Source organism: Rhagoletis pomonella, unplaced genomic scaffold (genome assembly GCF_013731165.1).
Source record: "Rhagoletis pomonella isolate Grant_MI unplaced genomic scaffold, Rhpom_1.0 Rhpom_scaffold_00007, whole genome shotgun sequence".
NCBI classification, from domain to species: domain Eukaryota; kingdom Metazoa; phylum Arthropoda; class Insecta; order Diptera; family Tephritidae; genus Rhagoletis; species Rhagoletis pomonella.
The window spans coordinates 19383925-19401891 of NW_023458561.1; the positions used below are offsets into that span (position 1 = coordinate 19383925).

General features: G+C 41.8%; 1 protein-coding gene across 1 annotated transcript in view; it reads left to right on the forward strand.

Annotated features, from left to right (window-relative positions):
• Positions 1–6: 6 nt before the first annotated feature.
• Positions 7–17967, forward strand: part of LOC118742413 (potential E3 ubiquitin-protein ligase ariadne-2) — a 33531-nt gene continuing 15570 nt past the window's right edge. Inside the window, exon 1 of the mRNA XM_036474472.1 lies at positions 7–550. Coding sequence (XP_036330365.1) covers positions 484–550 — 67 coding nt within the window. The 5' untranslated portion in view covers positions 7–483. The remainder of the gene's footprint in view (positions 551–17967) is intronic.

A 17967-nucleotide genomic window follows, 5' to 3' on the forward strand; every position in this document is an offset into this window, starting at 1 on the left:
CAGTCTTGACCAGTGCGGTGTAGAGCACAGGACCACACAGAACGCAGTAATCAAGTTAAAAAAAAAAAAACGAATGCAAAGACCTTTTTATGTGCGGTAATAAAATATATGCCGTAGCTACTACAGATAGCTATTACAGAAAAATCTGCAGTGATCAGCGAACATCACCCCGCAAAGTACTCATCATTTTACCCAAAGCGTCGAGAAAAGTCCCATATACAGTCATATATATCTGTTTGTATGTTTTTAAAATACAATTTGCAGAAAATCGTCCACTACAACCACCAACGCAGCGACGTTTAATAGCAAGCAGACAGGCAACCATACAGCCCTTATTTTACAAACAATAGCATTGACTTTTGTCAAACAACCTAAGTAGCTCTTTAAATTTTGCACTAGATCGAAATTTCGTAGAGCACATCACGTTCTGCTGACAAAGCTCGTCCATTGATAGCTTCTCTGTGGTATTTCGAAATAACAAACATGTCAGCCGATTCGGATATGGAATATTCGGACAACGATTGCGAATATGAAGATTACTACAATTCAGGTGGGTTAAATTTAATTAATATGACAACTTACGTTTACGTATTTATTCAAGTATTAAATTACTTTCACTAAAAACAGTAATAACTTTTAAAAATGTTTACAACCCAATAAATGTTTCTTTGCACTCATGTTGTTGTTGTTGTTGCAGCGGCTACAACGACCCCGCCCACATCGGTTAATACCGCTCAGGGCCTGTCGATAAGCTGACTGGTCCAGAGGTTGCTTTATAAACCGTCAGTTCGTAAAGACGGAGGGCTCCTCTCAAGCAAGTTTCTGTTCGTGTGTCCACGTCTGTGGCTCCCTACTATGAATTGGTTGCAGAGCATTGTCTTGTGCTCCTTTATGGGGAGCATTTTCGCCTCATCGTGCAGGTGATGGTCTGGCGACATCAGAATACATCCAGTTGCTGTCCGAAGTGCAGTGTTTTGAGTCGTCTGCAGCTTCATCCTACTAGTCCCTGGCGACCACACTGGTGATGCGTAATTTAAAACCGGCCGGCCTATTGCCTTGTATGTTGCCAGCAACGTTTATTTGCACTCATAAATTACCCTGGTAGTCTGTCACTCTAAAAAAACTGAAAAATCAAAAAAATAAATGTTACTAGCGCCAAAATGCGTAAATATACACAATACCTATCTCAAAAAGCAATACCCGAAAGATTGTGGAATTTCGTACGTTTTAAGCATGCACTTTAACGGTCAATGTTCGAAATCTCTACCAGATACTGTGGAACTTTTTGCAAAATTTTTTCAGTTCGAGTTTCGCCTGTGAGATGAATGTCTCGACATCTGCTATCATTAACGCCATGTCTACCCTAACTCCGACATTGAAATGTGATTCTGATGGTACTACTACTTCGTCAAACGTTGTAGTTAGTTTGTCATCATGTGTTCCTTTATGTCATATATTCAACCTATCACTTGCTAGAATTATTTATTAACATGGATTAATTTTATACTCTCTTTTCTTGCCAAAAGAATAATTGAGCCCCACCAACATGGTTTTGTCGCTGGTCGGTCAACTCTCACTAATTTAGCTTCGTTTTCAGAATTTTGTGTTTCTTCCTTCAAAAAAGGTTTTCAGGTAGACACCACAATTTTTAAACCCTTTTCGTATTCTCCATACTCTTGTAACCGGTAAATTTTATTACCATCTCAAGAACAGGTAACAAAATATTGCCCCGTGAAATATGCAACAACAGATTCAACAAGCATGCATAGCTGAATTGCTGAATAAATTAAAACGTTACCAAGCTAAATAGAATTGCGGTTGCAAGAAGTGGTGACAATTGTTGGTAACAAAATTTGCTTGTTACAACGGTTATACGGACTTTTCTAAAGTCTTTGATAAGCTGTCACACTTAATGCATATTGCTACACAAGTTGGAGTGCATTGGTTTTCACCCTAAATACCTAAGATGGTTAAAGTCTTATCTTACAAATAAATATCTATCCCTTTGTTCTAAGATTAGGTGTCCCCAGGGTAGCATCCTTGGTCACTTATTGTTTGTCTTGTTTATAAATGATATTAGCTCATGTTACAAATACTCCAGTTTTTTTTATTGTATGCTTATGACTTAAAACTCTTTCGTAGAATAGCCTTTTCATCTGATGTTCTCTTCCTTCAGCAAAGATTTAGGTCTGTTGAGCGTGCTGCCGTGACTCGAATTTTTCGTTTGTAAATCATAATTGTCATGTACTTCTAAAAGTTTAAAGTGATTTAGCATTTATTCGAAGATATGCCAAGGATTTTAGAGACCCTTATACTCGGAAAGCATTATAGAATTCCTTTGTGCGATCTAAACTTGAGTATGCCTCTGTTATATAGAGCCCTATTTATAATTGTCACGCTTAAAGGTTTGAACGAGTTCAAAAAGTGTCAATTCGATTTGCCCTCGCTTGTCTTAATTTCTCAAATCCAATTCCTTCATATTACTCCCGGTGTAAACTAATAAATTTGCTATCGTTGGAAAAGAAGGCGTACCCATTTATTATTATTTGTCTTCGATCTTATCTCTGGCTCCCTTGACTGCCCATCTCTTCTTGAACAGGTTACTTTTAATGTGCCTACAGACATGGGCGTACGCAGAGCACAATTTAGATTTTTTTTTATGTAAATTTTATAAGAAATGTTAAAATACGCAGGCATGTTCTGCAAATCTTACGATTTCAAATCGGTGCGATTTACAAAATCTATGTATTTCGGAGGATTTATAGCAAAGAGGGAAACATTTGGAACTAAATCGATGGATGTAATGTAAGTGTCGTGATTCTAGCAGTTTCCATTTGAAACATTTAATACTTTGATTACAAATATACAACAAAACTTTGCAAATCGCAACGATATGAAATCGTACGATTTGCAGAACATACCTGATAGCTATTAAAACTTTATAATAATTTACCTCATTAATTTTTCTCTTTTTAACCGATTTCAAAAGTAGGAAGAGGTTATCAATTCATCGGATTTTTTTTTATGTATGTTACCGCATAACTTTGGACCTCATTAACCGATTTCGATAATTCTTTTTCTGGTTCCTCAGGGGAGGTCCCATACTAATGTGGTTTAGATCCGATCATTGGATCATGAACAAATTAATGGTACTTCTAATTTTTTACAGTAAAATAGATGTCGGTTGTGTTTTTTGCTTAAAAATTACTTGTTATTGTAACAATGGAGTTGTACCGATCCCTACAAAGGAATTTATATTGCATGAGGTTTATTATGATCTTATTGAAGAGTTAAAATACAAATTTTTTAGTTACCTTAATTGCATGCAAATTTTAAAATGCGACTTCGTCTTTACACCAAAATCGTATTTTTTCATTATTTTTAACCGACTTCAAAAAAGGAGGAGGTTATCTATTCGTCGGAATATTTTTTTATGTACATATGTTACCACATAACCGATTTCGTTTGGATCCGATTACTGGATCTTGAAGAAATTAACGGTAATCTTAAAGTTTTACATGAGAATTGAAGTCGGTTTTGTTTTAAAAAATTACTTGTTTACTTAAACAATAGAAATTCATACATAACCGCTGAACGGAGCGGACGTGTGTCGCTTCAATTTATTATTTAGTTTTAATTCGAATACTTAGTTAATATTAATATAATATGTATAATTATGTATTTATTCATCTGTAAATACCACGGATAAATTGTCTGCCACTTCATCGTCACTCAAACGTCGACTGAGCAAAGATTTCCCCGCTGCTAATGCAGTTAAGCTTGACGAAGGTAGATGGATAGATAGATAATATGATGAGGTATGCACTGCGACCTAATGATCTATTGTGCCCTCCGCTCTACACAAAACTTCCTCCAAGCCAAGATCGCTCAGGATGTTCCAAAGTTTCTTCGGGGATAAAGAGGGAATGTGCTTTAACTGTGGCCACATTGAGCCTAAACTCCTCTGTTGTTGTTGTAGCGGCTACAACAACCCCGCCCAGATCGGTTAATAACTCAGTCGTTGTCGTCAAGCTCCACTAACGGAAGCCCCAGGAAGCGTGCAGCACCAACGGGGTCTGTCCACAGAGACAAAGGCGATAGCTGTGTCGGTTTTTTTGGGGCATACAAAGATATGTTTCGAGTCGTGGGGTGTCTCTCCGCATGCCGGACACTTATTTGGCACATCTGCGTCTAATCTGCTCAGGTATGAGTTTAACCTGCTGCAGTAGTCAGAGCGAAGTTGAGCAATTGTAGTTCTAGTCTCCCGAGGCCGATGAAGCTCCGTCTCGTCGATGCCCGGTGGTTGTGTGCCTAAAACGGCATTCACAGGTCTGGAGTCTACATAACTCGAGATTGTCTCCCTGTGAATGCCGTTCAGGCCCTGTGGATATGCTGACTGGTCCAGAGGCTGCTTATTGAACCTCTTAAAACCGCCCGGCCTATTGCCTTGTATGTTGCCAGCAACATTTCTTTGCGTGCGCAGAGAAGGAGAGCAGACTGTCGAAGTTCACTCCGAGTATTTTGGAGTTTTTCGCCGTCGGAATTGGTGTGTCAGTAGATATTGGTCTACCACAAGGGTCGGTGTTATCTCCAATACCCTTTAATATTTATATCAACGACATAAACTCTTGAAGTATTGTAAGGTTGTTGTTGTTGTTGTAGCGGCTACTAAGCCCCGTTCGGGGCGGTTCATTCATCAACGTTGTCGTCAATTTCAGCTCGGGGGAGGCCCAGGAAGTGTGCGACTTCCACAGGGGCTGTCCATAGGGACAGGGTCGTTAGCTGAGTAGGGTTCTCAGGGCATGTGAAGAGGTGCCGGGAGTCATGTGGCGACTCTGCACATGCCGGGCATTGGTCGGGCACATCCTCGTTGATTCTACTCAAGTAAGAGTTGAGCCTGCTGCAATAGCCAGAGTTTGTTTGATAAACCTCTGGACTTCGTCCGTCAGTTCGTAAAGATGCCTTCTGACGTGCCGTGGCGAGGGCTCTTCCGCGAGCATCTGTCCGCTGGGATGGCCACGTCTGTGGCTCCCAGCAAGGAACTGCTTGCAGAGCATTATGTTATGCTCCTTTACTGGGAGCATCTGGGCCTCGTCATGTAGGTGTTGTTGGGGCGTCATCAGGAGGCATCCTGTCGCTGTTCGTAATGCCGTGTTTTGGCAGGTCTGTAGCTTCATCCACTGCGTCCTGCTAGTCCCCGGCGACCATACGGGCGCTGCATAGTTTAGAACCGGCCGGCCAATTGCCTTGTCTGTTGCCAACAACGTTTCTTTATCTTTGCCCCAAGTGCTGCCGGCCAGCGACTTGAGGACATTGTTGCGGCTCTGTACTTTGTTGACAATTGCGGTTGTATGCGCCGAGAAGGAGAGCAGACTGTCGAAGGTAACTTACGCCATTGACGTGAATACCCAGTTGCAGTCTGACCTCCTTCGTCCAGGTGGTGAAAAGGTTGCCGAGAATTTCGCAGGGGATAGGGCAAGGCTCCTTGCAGTGAAGAAGCGAGAAAGCTCGGAGAGATACCCGTTTACTTTCGAACACAAGTCATCAATTCCTTTCCCAGACGCCATGATCAAGCAATCGTCGCCGTAAGAGACAATCGAGACTAACTCTGGTGGTTGAGGGAGCTTTGATATGTAAACGTTAAACAGTAGTGGGGAAAGGACACCACCCTGTGGAACCCCCTGTTTTATTTTTCTGAGTTTGCTCGATTTGTCTCTAAACATTACCGACGAGTGTCGACCACTCAGATAATTCGCCGACCACCGTTTGAGCCTCTGTGGGAGAGAGGAAGCCTCTATATCTTCTAGTAGCGTGGAGTAGCTACGGTGTCAAACGCCTTTGACAGTTCCTACGCTACTAGAATAGTTCTCTCACAGGGCCGGTTGCGGTTAAGGCCACGTGTTATCTGAGTGTTTATGGCGTTAAGTGCTGTTGTTGTACTGTGCGCTTTACGGAAACCATGCAGATGCTTTGCTGGGGTCAGGTGGTTCGTGAAATACGGTAGCAGCAAGGCCTCTACCGCTACCGGTGAAAGGAGTGTTATCGGTCGATAAGATTCTCCTTTGTTGGCTGGTTTCCCCGGTTTTAGCAGTGGGACCACTCTCCCCACCTTCCAGATGTCTGGGATGATGAGGGTGGCCGTTGACATATTGAAGACCTCCGCTAGGTACGCTACTCCCGCAGAACCCAAATTTTTCAGCATCAACATACATATTCTGTCGGGACCCATGGCTTTGGAAAATTTCGCCTTCCCGATGGCCCCCTGAACTTCACCGCTAGTGAAGGCAAGGGGGGCACAAGTTGTTGGCAGTTTGTGCAGCCTTCTGGCCACTCGACGCTTGGCGTTATCCACCGGAGGATGCATCGCTCCGAGTCCGACGAAGCATGTTCGCCGAAAGAAATTTCGACCCTGTCGTCGTGCTCCGTCAGATTGGATAGCGACCTCACGGTTGACCAAAGCTTACTCACACCAGAGGTGAAGTTACGGGTCTACAGATGCTCTTCCCACTTCTTCCGCTTATGTACGTTCACTAGTTACCGAATCTCCGCGCTGAGATCCCTGATACGGGGATTTCCGGAATCGGCCTGACGAAGGTTGTCACGCTCATCAGCTAGAACAGCCGCTTCAGCAGGGAAGTTTGGATGTGGATCCGTGATGCATCTTGCCTGCAGCATCAGTGAAAACCCTGCGAAACTTACGTTCACCAAGGTGGACGTCGGTTGGTGTGAAGAGCGCAGCGAAGATGCTCTCAGTAATTTCCGCGAAGCCTTTCCAATCAGCTTTAGAAAAATTGATGTAGGTCCGGTGTTCCGCGGAAGCAAAGTCGGTTGGTTTATCGATCGAGATGACTATGGGCAGATGGTCTGATGCCAAAGTCAGCATAGGTCGCCATGATACGCTGTTTATCAGGCCAGCGCTGACTATTGTTATGTCTGGCGAGCTGCAGCAGCTGCTCATAATCCTGGTGGGTGCGTCGTCGTTCATTGTGCAGATGCCCTCTTAGTCTGCAGTGTCCTGTAAGAAAACCTGTTAGTATTCTCAGCCTCTCCTTTGGGAGGCTAATTAAGCTCTTGAATCTCCTCTTGTTATACCCTCCTAGCAGGATTATTGCTTTCGCATACCTACCGAACTCTGCCAGTTCGAGTCCCTCATATTGTTCCTCCCCTCTCTGAGCTCTTCTTTGATAGTGCTGGGACGCACTCCCAGGAAGGGCTCAGGGCCAAGTGGACTAATGGCTGCCGCCTCTCTAGTGAGGCAATTGATGTGGTTGTGCCTACCAAGGAGTTGAGCCTCTCTATCACTCAAGGACTAGAGACGATTTGATTTCAAAGGATAAAAGAGCCTTGAGTGCCGCCTGACTGTCACTAATAATCACAATTCTCTCATTACGGTATCCTCTATTTATGATGGTCTCCGCACACAAATAGATGGCGTAGACTTCAGCTTGAAATATGCTCGAATATTTCCCCATAGGGATTGAGATCCTGGACCTAGGTCCGTAGATTCAAGCCCCTACTTTACTGCTTAACTCAATTTTAAACCTCTTTTCAAAACTATAGTTCTACATATTTCATTCCTCGGAAGCAGGGCTAGCTGGAGCGAGGACCCTAGCTTCGCCATGTTCCTGGAGGAAATGACCCTCCCTCTTCCATATCCCTTTCTCGAAAAATTGAGTAGAGTTCTTTTGGCAACCGGTTCTATGGCTATATAAAGGGGCTCGAGTTCAAGGACCACTTCCAGCGCTGTCGTTGGACATGCATCGCTCCCGTTATGCATACACATGCCAGTCGTTGTAGCTTAGTAAGCGATTGTCTCACAGTAGCCTGAACGGTTCTTGAAACCCAAGCCACTGCCCCATATGTCACTATTGGCTGTACTATCATGGTGTAATGCTATATTAGGATGCTAGGGCTACAACCCCAGGATTTTCCCGACAGACGCTTACACACCATTAATGCTTTCGTGGCCTTGGATGTGGTCGCATCCGCATGTTTCTTCCATAGAAGTTTGGTGTCCAGGATTAGGCCTAGGTACTTCACTTCGCTGGTGACATTGGCCACGACCCCATCCATGGTAATGTCCCTCATGCCCGGTAGGCCCCTTTTTCAAGTAAATGGACGACGGCGGTTTTAGCTGGATTTATACTCAGCCCTAACTTGGCACACCATTCCTTTGTTAATCTTAAGCCTCTTTGAACGATGTCACTAAGGGTGCTCTCAAACTTCCCTCTGGCAATGATCACTATATCGTCCGCGTAGCCTTGGCAGCTGATACCATTGTCAGAGAGAAGCTGGAGGAGTTCATCCACTACTAGGCTCCATAGAAGGCGGGATAGCACCCCCACTCACATTACCTATGCTCAGATCTTCACTTAATATGTACTCTAGTAACGACGCACCCCTTCTGTTAGTGTCGGAACTTCCCCACTATACGTGGTGAGCATTCGCATCAGCGCCGAGGATCAGTGGTAGTCGGTCCTTTCTGCAATGCGCCACCAGTCTTTGTACCTCTGCAGGCGGTATGTTGTTGGTGTCCCCCGAAAATAAGCGGCAGCGAAGACTAGGTCCTTGGGTCTTCCGTCCACCCGAAGCGTCACCTGAACTGCCACTAGATCTTGGGTTAGGAACTCTGTAATGCAAAAATAATCAATATTGTTTTTAAGCACTACGCATGCTCATGGCCCCTCCGCGGAGAGGTCCCATATTACCTTATTACTTGCTACTTTGAGGCCCCTTACCTGGCCCCTGTAAGTCTACGGCTCCTGAATTAGTAATATGCCCAGAGCGCCCGTCGAAAACCTGCTTGTAATTACAGCCGAGGCTGCAATCGCATGATGCTACTTTCAAGGGCGGTGGGTGCCTCATCATTGCTCGTCGAGGTCCGAGAGCCGTAAATCGTCCTCGCTTCTCCCGTCGAGCTCAAGCCTTCTCAGGTCTAGACCCTCCAGCAGCTCCTGCGTGAGAGCCGCCGAGTTCTGCTCACTGGTACCTCCCGGACTCGAAGGTTGTGTTTGAGGTGTGGGCCGACACTCTATCTGCTTCTGTTGGAGCAGGGGGATTTTCATCCACCTTAGTCTCCTCTTCGCTACCCTCCCCGTGTGCTGCCTTCTGTCGCCAGGGCCGCATTGTGACAAAGCTGAATCTATAGTGCAGCTTATATCCGGAATTTCTGACGCTACAATGAGTCTTCGTCGATGCCTACATTAAGACGTACACCGTTGTCCTCGATTGCGCTCGAAATGATACGCCCTCAGCAGCCCAAACGCATAATCAGACGATTTCTCAGCACTTCTCGGACGGAAGATGGACATATTGTGCATCGGGTGGATGTCATCCGTTTGAAACACAATATGGCCTCTTTCCAGCTTTCTAACTTAGGTGCAGCCTCCTCCAGCAATTTTGCCGTGCCCTCATATTTACAGTCCACTAGCAACATGCCGGGACGGAAGTAAACTCCGCAGAAGGCCAGCGGGTGCGTCCACCCCTTAAATATCTCGTCCATCATGGCCTCCTGTAGGGTAGTCAACTCCTCCGGACTCAGCGCCTCCGCAGGGTAGTCTTTAGGCAGTACCGCCACCCTGATGCCCCTAAGTGCATCAGAGTAGCTTGGCGTCTGCCCTCCCCCACCCCGCGAGGACGTTGATTCCCAGTACTTACCCCCGGGTCCCGGGTGGTGGCTGCTCCCGTTGCTTCTTCGGATCAGAGGTCTGGGGTGTTAAATGCCCGCTCTTCCGCTTTGCAGCTGGTGCGGTCTCGCCGGACCCCTTTCTTTCCTACCTTGGTCAGTGTTCTTCTCCTCTCTGCGATCATGCCGCTCTTCCGCTCTGCAGCGGGTGCGGTCTCGCCGGTAAGCCTGTCTTGGTGGTGTCCCTCACCCCACTTATCAGAGAGTGCGTCCCTACATTTCTCGCTATTATATCCGACTAATGGTGGGTGCGGTCTGTTTGCGAGAGATCTCTTGCCTCATATCGTTTCGAGGCTGACCCACTGAGGCTAAGTTGCCGGCGGTAGTCCAGGGCTCCTGCTTGCCCAGAGGCGGAAGTGTGGGTGGTTCAGCACGCCTATCCAGGTGGCGCTGTCTCTCTTGCCTCGTAGAGTCTCGAGATGCTGTGGAGCTAGTACGGCTGCGGGACCTATCCCGTACTCGAGCCGGTGCGACATCGTGCCTCTTTTGTTGCTCGGGGGTCTCATGCCCACCTGCTGGTCTGACTGCCTTCTCGTGGAAGATGCCTGATCTGGTGCAGGGTTCCTCTTCATCTCTTGCATGCTCTATAAATAGAGCTACCTCAGCGTCGGAGAGACTATTTAGGAAGTTCTTCCTCCGAACCTCTTGTGTGCTGTTTTTCTGTTTAGTTTTAACCTCTTTTCTTTGTTAGGCCTTAGTAGCCTCTTTAGTTCCGTTAGTTTCTTTTCTCATTTTTGTTGTTTTTGGTTTTGGTTTTTATTTTTGGTTGTATTCATCTTGTTCGTACGACCGCGTGCCTGACTCGCCAGACGTAGCAGTCTAATAGTAGTAGGGGGATCTCGTCGTCCGCCGGGCCAGCGCCCCTTGTCGCGGTAAGGACACCATTACTTCTCGGGGCAACCCGGCGTCGAGCAGGCGCCGTTATAATAGAGCCGGTTTTCCTCCTGGCTGCAAACAGTGCAATTGGGTCGGTGTCGCGTTACACCCTGGATTAGGAGGTGGCAGTTCTTGGTCACCGTCAGGGCCAGCGGCCCTTAGCTGAGTCAGGGTAGCGCGGATGCTGCGAGATCATAAGGGAAGGACCGATTGACGATTCGGCTAAGCCCCCCCATCAGCGACAAGGTGCCTGCCCTAGCGGAGGTTGACGAAGGTAACTCACCCGCAGCAGTTTTAGTAAATTAAACGAGATTGAGGAGAGAGTTCTGCAGCAGACGGAACAGTTGCGACCGCTAATCACACACAAACTGGCCGAGGTGGAGAATAAACTGGCAAAGCGAATCGAAGAGGAGATATCTGTCCTCACTGCTACGGAGGGGAATGTGCAAAAGGCAGAGGCGGACATCGCTTGCATTAAGAACGAGTTAGAAAGTTTAATTCAAACGAGAGCTTCACCTGATATTGCTGCTGATGCTGTTGCTTCTGGTGTACCCTTTAGTCTGCGTTCAGACACGGAAACTCGAGTTGCTTATTATCGGCGATTTCTCTTTTGGTGTTGCCCTTTGCATTCACACACAGCAACTCTTTTGTACGCAATTGTTGTTGTCAACTGTGAACCGCCAACTTGAACTATTCAGACGAACGAAAGCACAAAGCTTGTTGCCGCAACAAAAGTTTCCGTGTCTGAACATCGACTTAAAGAAGTGGAAAACCTTAAGAGTATTTTCAACCATACTTGTCTTTCTATTGACTTCTTGGCTCCTCAAATTAGAGATATTTTCCGCACAAAGCCGTCAAGTGAAAAACTCAACAGTGCGATTTTGATTAATGGGTCGATTATCGATAGCGATCGAACTTCAGTTGCGTTGCTAGTTGCCAAAACGATATTACAGATGGCAACTGGCAACTTTCGACTGACAACTGCAGTTGCTACAAAGTATGTATACAGGCGACTACATTTTTGTGGTTGCTGGGAATGTTTTTGGGGCGTATTTAGGATCGAAAATTGAAGTGTGTCATATATTTTACTTTTTAATAATTTGAGCGATATTAACATTTTGCAATGCAGTTTGCTTTTACAGAATATGGTACAAATAACAAAACTACTTGAAATTTTAGCTAAAATTTTTTTCTTTATCAACTGAAGCACCTATTTTAAAACAAGCGACACACCAAGTTTTCCAAATTGAAGTCATTGTGGTGGCACTTCCTTCTGCGAAAAATCGAAGAGGTGCGCAAGCTTTCATGAGCGGAGGTATTGAAGTTGAACACGAGGTGGTTCATTTGTTTATTAACCAATTATACTACAGCTTCTTTTGGAAGTCCTTTGTAAATTAACTCAAAACGATAATAATAGAGAAACCTTAAAAGTATTGACTTTTGCTTACAGTGCACGCGGTAGTTCTAGAGGATTGGAATTATCCTTTAAATGTCACCTGATTGAGGCCGCATGCACTTCTCTTCCTCTTAAACAAATAATGCTGTCTTTTCTTTAAAACTCTTTATTTTAATAATTTAATTTTACTCGCACAGTGGTTTACAGCCGCTTGCAGGTTGTCGAACAGTCAAATTTCGATTATCGATAACTCTACAGCAACTGACGAGTTACGTGTTTGTGGTTTTTGAGAGCCTCACCAAGGAGAATAGACATTTACTGCACGAGGCCATACAACTGCCTCGTGAAGGAAAACTGCTAAAGGTGTTTACGTATAGAGGTTTTGGGCATGTGAGAGGTGACAAAAATGATAATAGCACATCAACATAACTAATGAGCGAAGATGACCTGCTGCCGTTTCGTTAGATGTATAGTTATATGTATATTTTCAAATGTTTTGATCTAGAATACGTCTTACGTTTCGATATAGAGGCTATGCTGAAATGTTGTAGTTGTAATTTTTAGAACTAGATAAGAAGACAAAAAGTATGTGTGTATAGGTATTTCGTCCTTTGAGTAACAGATGATGCAATATTTATAACCAAATCGCAGTGTATGTATGTAAATACATGAAGACCTAGGCAAATTTAAGCACTTGCAAAGTGCGCTATGTAAATTTTTTTAGATTTTTACTTTTTGGTGGTTAACGTACCAGTATTTAAAGTAGTTTCATGTCAACTAACAATACAGTGCAAAATCCTTATATATTCTGAAAAAAATAGCATCAAATGTTAGGTACTCTAGCAAAAGTCGCTATCATGAACCAAAAATACAAGATCACGTAAGAACGCGACGTTGTATTTGTAACTGGTTTTGAGAAAAAAGTTTGCGAAAGCGGGTTCGTCAGCTGAGCGTTTGTTTACATCACAAGCACCACTATTTTACACTTTTATTCAAGTAAAGAAGAGTTAATTCAACATGACAACACATTTTAAAGCATTTTGTTGCATCATTTTACCTAAATTGTGCGTTTAAAGTTGCTGACAATAATTTTGGCTAATTTTGGTTTTCGTTGTTTTCTTTGCTTTGTTTACTTTTCGCTCGTTTTCCAGTGAAACAAGATGGCGTAGAACCCGCTAAAAAAATCGACTTTTTTCACTCTCTTGTTCTTACGTGATCTTGTGTCTTTCGTTCATGAGTCGCTATAATACTTACTGTATGTATATATACACTTTCAAAAGTCGCTATAATATTTATTGTACGTATGTATTTATACAAGTTCAAAAGTCTCCTTCTTCTGATGAACTTAGAAAACTGCAAAAAAACGTGGTAGTTTTGGTACCTAGTGGAAGACGTCATAAAAAAGAAGCAGGCCAACCTTCATGGAAGAGAGAACGCGAAAAGCTTAAAAAAGCTGGCTATATAAAACTTACTGTTTCAAAACTCACTATATTTAATTTCTATATATAAAATTTGCAAAAACTACCACACTGCGATTTTGATTTTTAATGTTATTAGGCTCTTATTTATCCAAATTTTCAGATAATAAAAAGAAATATACAATTTGGATGTTACTTGTTGTTGTAGAGGTTTTTTTTTAATTTATGGCTTACTTTTATAAAATCACATAACGCTGTTTGCAAGTGGACTACTCATATGTAGATGAAGAATATAATAAACGTAAAGGTAAAAGCAAAGATAAATATAAAGAAAAATATGAGGATGAGGATACCGATAAAAGTAAAGTTGAAGATAGAGGAAGAAAGCTTAAAATAAAGGTAATTATAGAGAAAAGGATATAGACAGAGACTCAATCTGGGGTCTATTTCGGAATTTTAGAAATTTTCGGAGTTCTCGGGACTTATCGATATAGTAATCGATATCTTATCGGTTTTGTTATCGATATATTTTATCGATATTGTTATTGATTTTGATATCGATATTTCCGGAACTTATCGATATACCAAACGATATTTTTTATCGATTTAGTTATCGATATTTTTACCATTTTGTTATCGATTTCGCTATCGATTTTGTTCTCGATATTATTATCGATTTTGTTATCGATGCTTATATCGCTTTTGTTATCGATATTTTTTTCTTAGTGTGTGCTTTCGATTTTGACTTGGATGTGCTCTTAACCATACCACGTATTCTACGTTTAAATTTAGCGGCTGTGTCTCCGTTACAGCCTGCAGAATAAGACAAAGGTGCTGAACTGTTCCTTTTTTCTTGTATTTTATATTTTGTAAGGATAGCGCAACTTGGGTTTTCTTGTTTCTGTTTTTCGTCATTTCTTCACTGTCTTAAAGTTGTTTTTGTTTTTGCTGTTTTCTAATAATAATAGCCTTGCGGTACTGAACATTTGATACAGCCGACAGAAAGGCTTTAATGTGGTTCACTTTAATGCGCAAAGTTTAAACAATGAGTAGATTGATGTTGTTAGGGGGACTTTTGAATATCCGTGTATTGATGTTATTTGTGTGTCGGAGACGTGGTTTAGAGCTGGTATAAGTGATTCACACTTTTCCATTAATAATTATAAGCTAATTCGGGTCGACAGGTTAGATAAGAAGGGTGGTGGAGTTGCGATATATTGCAAGAAATATCCTAAAAACTCGCCTAATTTCGCAATCGGTTGGTAATACCACTGAGTATTTGCTAGTTGAGGTATCTAATTCTTTTTCAAAGGTCCTTTTGTCGTGTATGAATAACCCTCACAAGTGTTGTAATGTGAATATATTTTTTAATATGTTGCCTGCTGTAGCTGTGGATTATGATGAAATTATTGTGTGGTGATTTTAATGTAAATTTGTTGTGTAGTGATTTGTATAGCTCCCGTTTGTTAGATGATGTGTCTAGTGTTGGTCTACCTATTGCAAATTTGTGTGTACCTACAAGATACGGAAATAACTGTTGTCCTAGTCTGCTTGATTACTTCATTGTTTCTGATCCGTCTAGTGGGTTAAAGCGCTCAGTTATGGTTGCCACATTTTTATAAATGTACTACAGTGGTGTTTTTCATGCATGCGTCTTTTGGCCTATTTGGCTTATACCTATAGTGAAATAATTAATCTTGGAAATTTTTAGTAACCAATACTATTAGTTTATAGAACCTTTAACATACGAAAAATTTAGTACTTGTAAAATTTAAAAAAATTTGAATTAGTAAAACTCATTTGTATAATAACTGGTTAACGTTTTATTAGAATCAATTCTTTGAAATGCTGGTCGGCCAGATGGTTACGGTGTTTAGATTTTCATATGAGTAGGTATTTAGTCCCAAAAATAGAGTATAATTTATAAATATTATTCATTGAGTATTTTTGGGCATAAACCAGCATTTATATCTCTACCGATTTCTTTAGATAGAAAAAAAAAATTATTTTCTAAAATAAAGCATGCAATTTGTGGCCTTTTTTATAAAAGTCACACGGCAGTTTGCTTATATTAAAAATACGTAAGCATAGCCGCTTAAGAGACATTGCGGCTTGTTGAAAGTTCTTTAACCTGTAAACTGTAGTTCTTATATAGAGTCCCACTATTTTGTGTTTGATTCGTAGCAAACGCTCGCAAACAACAATCTAAGAACAACACACCACTTTTTGCTTTGGGCATTTTTTGTAAATTGCCTACAGAAAATGTGGCAAGCGTGTGCTAAAATTACGAAGAAAAACAACCAACAGCCGAGCGTAATATTAGCTGTGTTTTCGTATTATCCAGCAAAAAATATCCAGTAACTTGCCAGAAACCAAATTTCGGAGAGTAAGCCAATATTTACTCCCAATGAGTGAAATATGCAAGAAAGTACGAAAACGCAAAACCAGCAAGAAGTTGCTAGTTTTATGAACAGCTGATTAATTTGTTACTTTCCGATGCAATTTTCTTATAAAACTAGTATTTTCCATCTTATTATATATTTAAATAGGTTTATTTTGTCAATTGCAACTCTAAAAGCACCACAAACAATTATTTTGTTAATGTGAATTACATTAAGCATCATGCCATCAGCTGTTTTTCTTGCTAGCAAATAGTTGCTAGTAGAAATTTATCCAGTTCAGCTGTCATTTTTGCTCTCTCAATTTCCCCTCTTTTGCTAGTTTCTTGCAAGTTTTTGCGTACGAAAACGACATCCAGTAAAAAACCAGTAAAATTAGTATTGGATTTACTAGATAGTGCGTACGCGAACAGGGCTATTACCTTGGTGAAATCTGCTAGCAGACTGAATCGAAATTCGCTGCTTTGCTTCTGTATACGTATACGAACAGCGGCGCTGGCGTTGCTCGCGAGCAAAAATTGCCCACCTATGGTTTACAGCATTACTTCGAGTAGCTTGTGGAACAGACCTATTATCGCAACTGGTACGTAACGACCCGGCGATATGCCCATAAAAGGATTGATATATTTTTTTTTGTATTAATTTCTTAGGCATATCAAACATATCTGAAACATGTCAACTATAATTAAATTATCTTCTTACTTTTTACAGTACAGTTTAAGGAAATTACAACGTTATGTAAAAACCTTAAGAAAATCCTAAAGTTTTTTGTTTGAATTGAAAGTTCAGTACAAATCAGTACAAATTTTGAAAAATCAGGACATTAGCATGCTGATTGAAGAAATGAATAAAATCAGTTATCCCACCTCATTCACAACCGGACACGTACAAAGCCCACTTAGAAACAGTGTCTTATATCAATGCAACGAACTGGAATTGTAAACTACAAATCATTGGCGATTAAAACTTTCCAAGTAGCTCGCGCCCTGAAAATTTTGAAATTCTCACCCACACAGAATATGTATATTCTTAGTGGATGTCAACAAGCTAACAACGTGCCAAATTTCAAAGGCCAGCTATTGGACCCTTGTTTCAGTAACATCGAAGTGGCAGTTGAAAAAACTGGTCCTGTTGTCACTGAGGACACATACAACCCTGCCTTGATTGTGAGCGTTCATTTCCAATCAAATCTGAACGTGACCACCACCGAAACATATTTATTTAAACAAGCTGACTATCCGGGGCTCAATCATTTCTTCTTAAACCTAAACTGGATAGACCTTTACAACGCAGTAGAAAATTTCAGGTGTTAAAAGCCCTCCCGAAAGGCCTTCCTGAGAGTTAAAAGGCCTTCCACTCTTCATTCTTTTCTCCTTTCTTTTTTGTATGGGGTGGCACACCATGGAGGCCTTCCAGAAGGGTTTTTATAGGACGTACTTCAGAAGGCCTTTTGGAGGAGTTCTTTTAAAGTTGCTTCTTTAATTTATGAAAATCATACTTCTTTGAAGTATTTGCTTAAGATTTATATCAAATATGTGTTGTTTCAATTTATGTTTATTGAAATTCATTTGTAATGCTAAATAATATAAATTTTAGCATACGCGTAAATTTTGAATGGATAAGCCCTTCTAGAAGGCATGCCAGGAAGCACCTTTTCAGCCCTTCTTGGGTAGGCCTCTTAGAATGGCTTTACTTAAGAAGGCCTACTTACATTATCTTCTGGGAAGCTTGATACGATCGTTGAAAAAGTTAACCTATTTTATGCACTAGTTTTAGTTAGTTAAGGCATCGCGCGGTTTGTTCCAGTAGTTCGTAGGAGAAACAATGAATTCCCCATCTGGTTTACTAAGCAATTAATAACAAAAATTAAACTTAAAAAGGCAGCTCACGCTTCTTACAGGAAGAATAACTCAAGCGTTAGTTACAGCAAGTTTCGTCACTGCGGGTCGAATGTAAAACTCTCAGTGCAGCCCGTTATAAGAAATACGTCGCTAGGGTGGAAAACAGTATCAACACAGATGCAAACCAGTTCTGGAGTTATATTAGAAATAAACGGCGAAATTGCATTGATATTCTCACAACTGTATCATGGGAAAGTACGTCAGCAAGTAATGAAGAACTAAGTAATCTATTTGCTTCATACTTCAAAAGTATATACACCCACCGTCCATGTCCGGGTAATATTGGCATAGA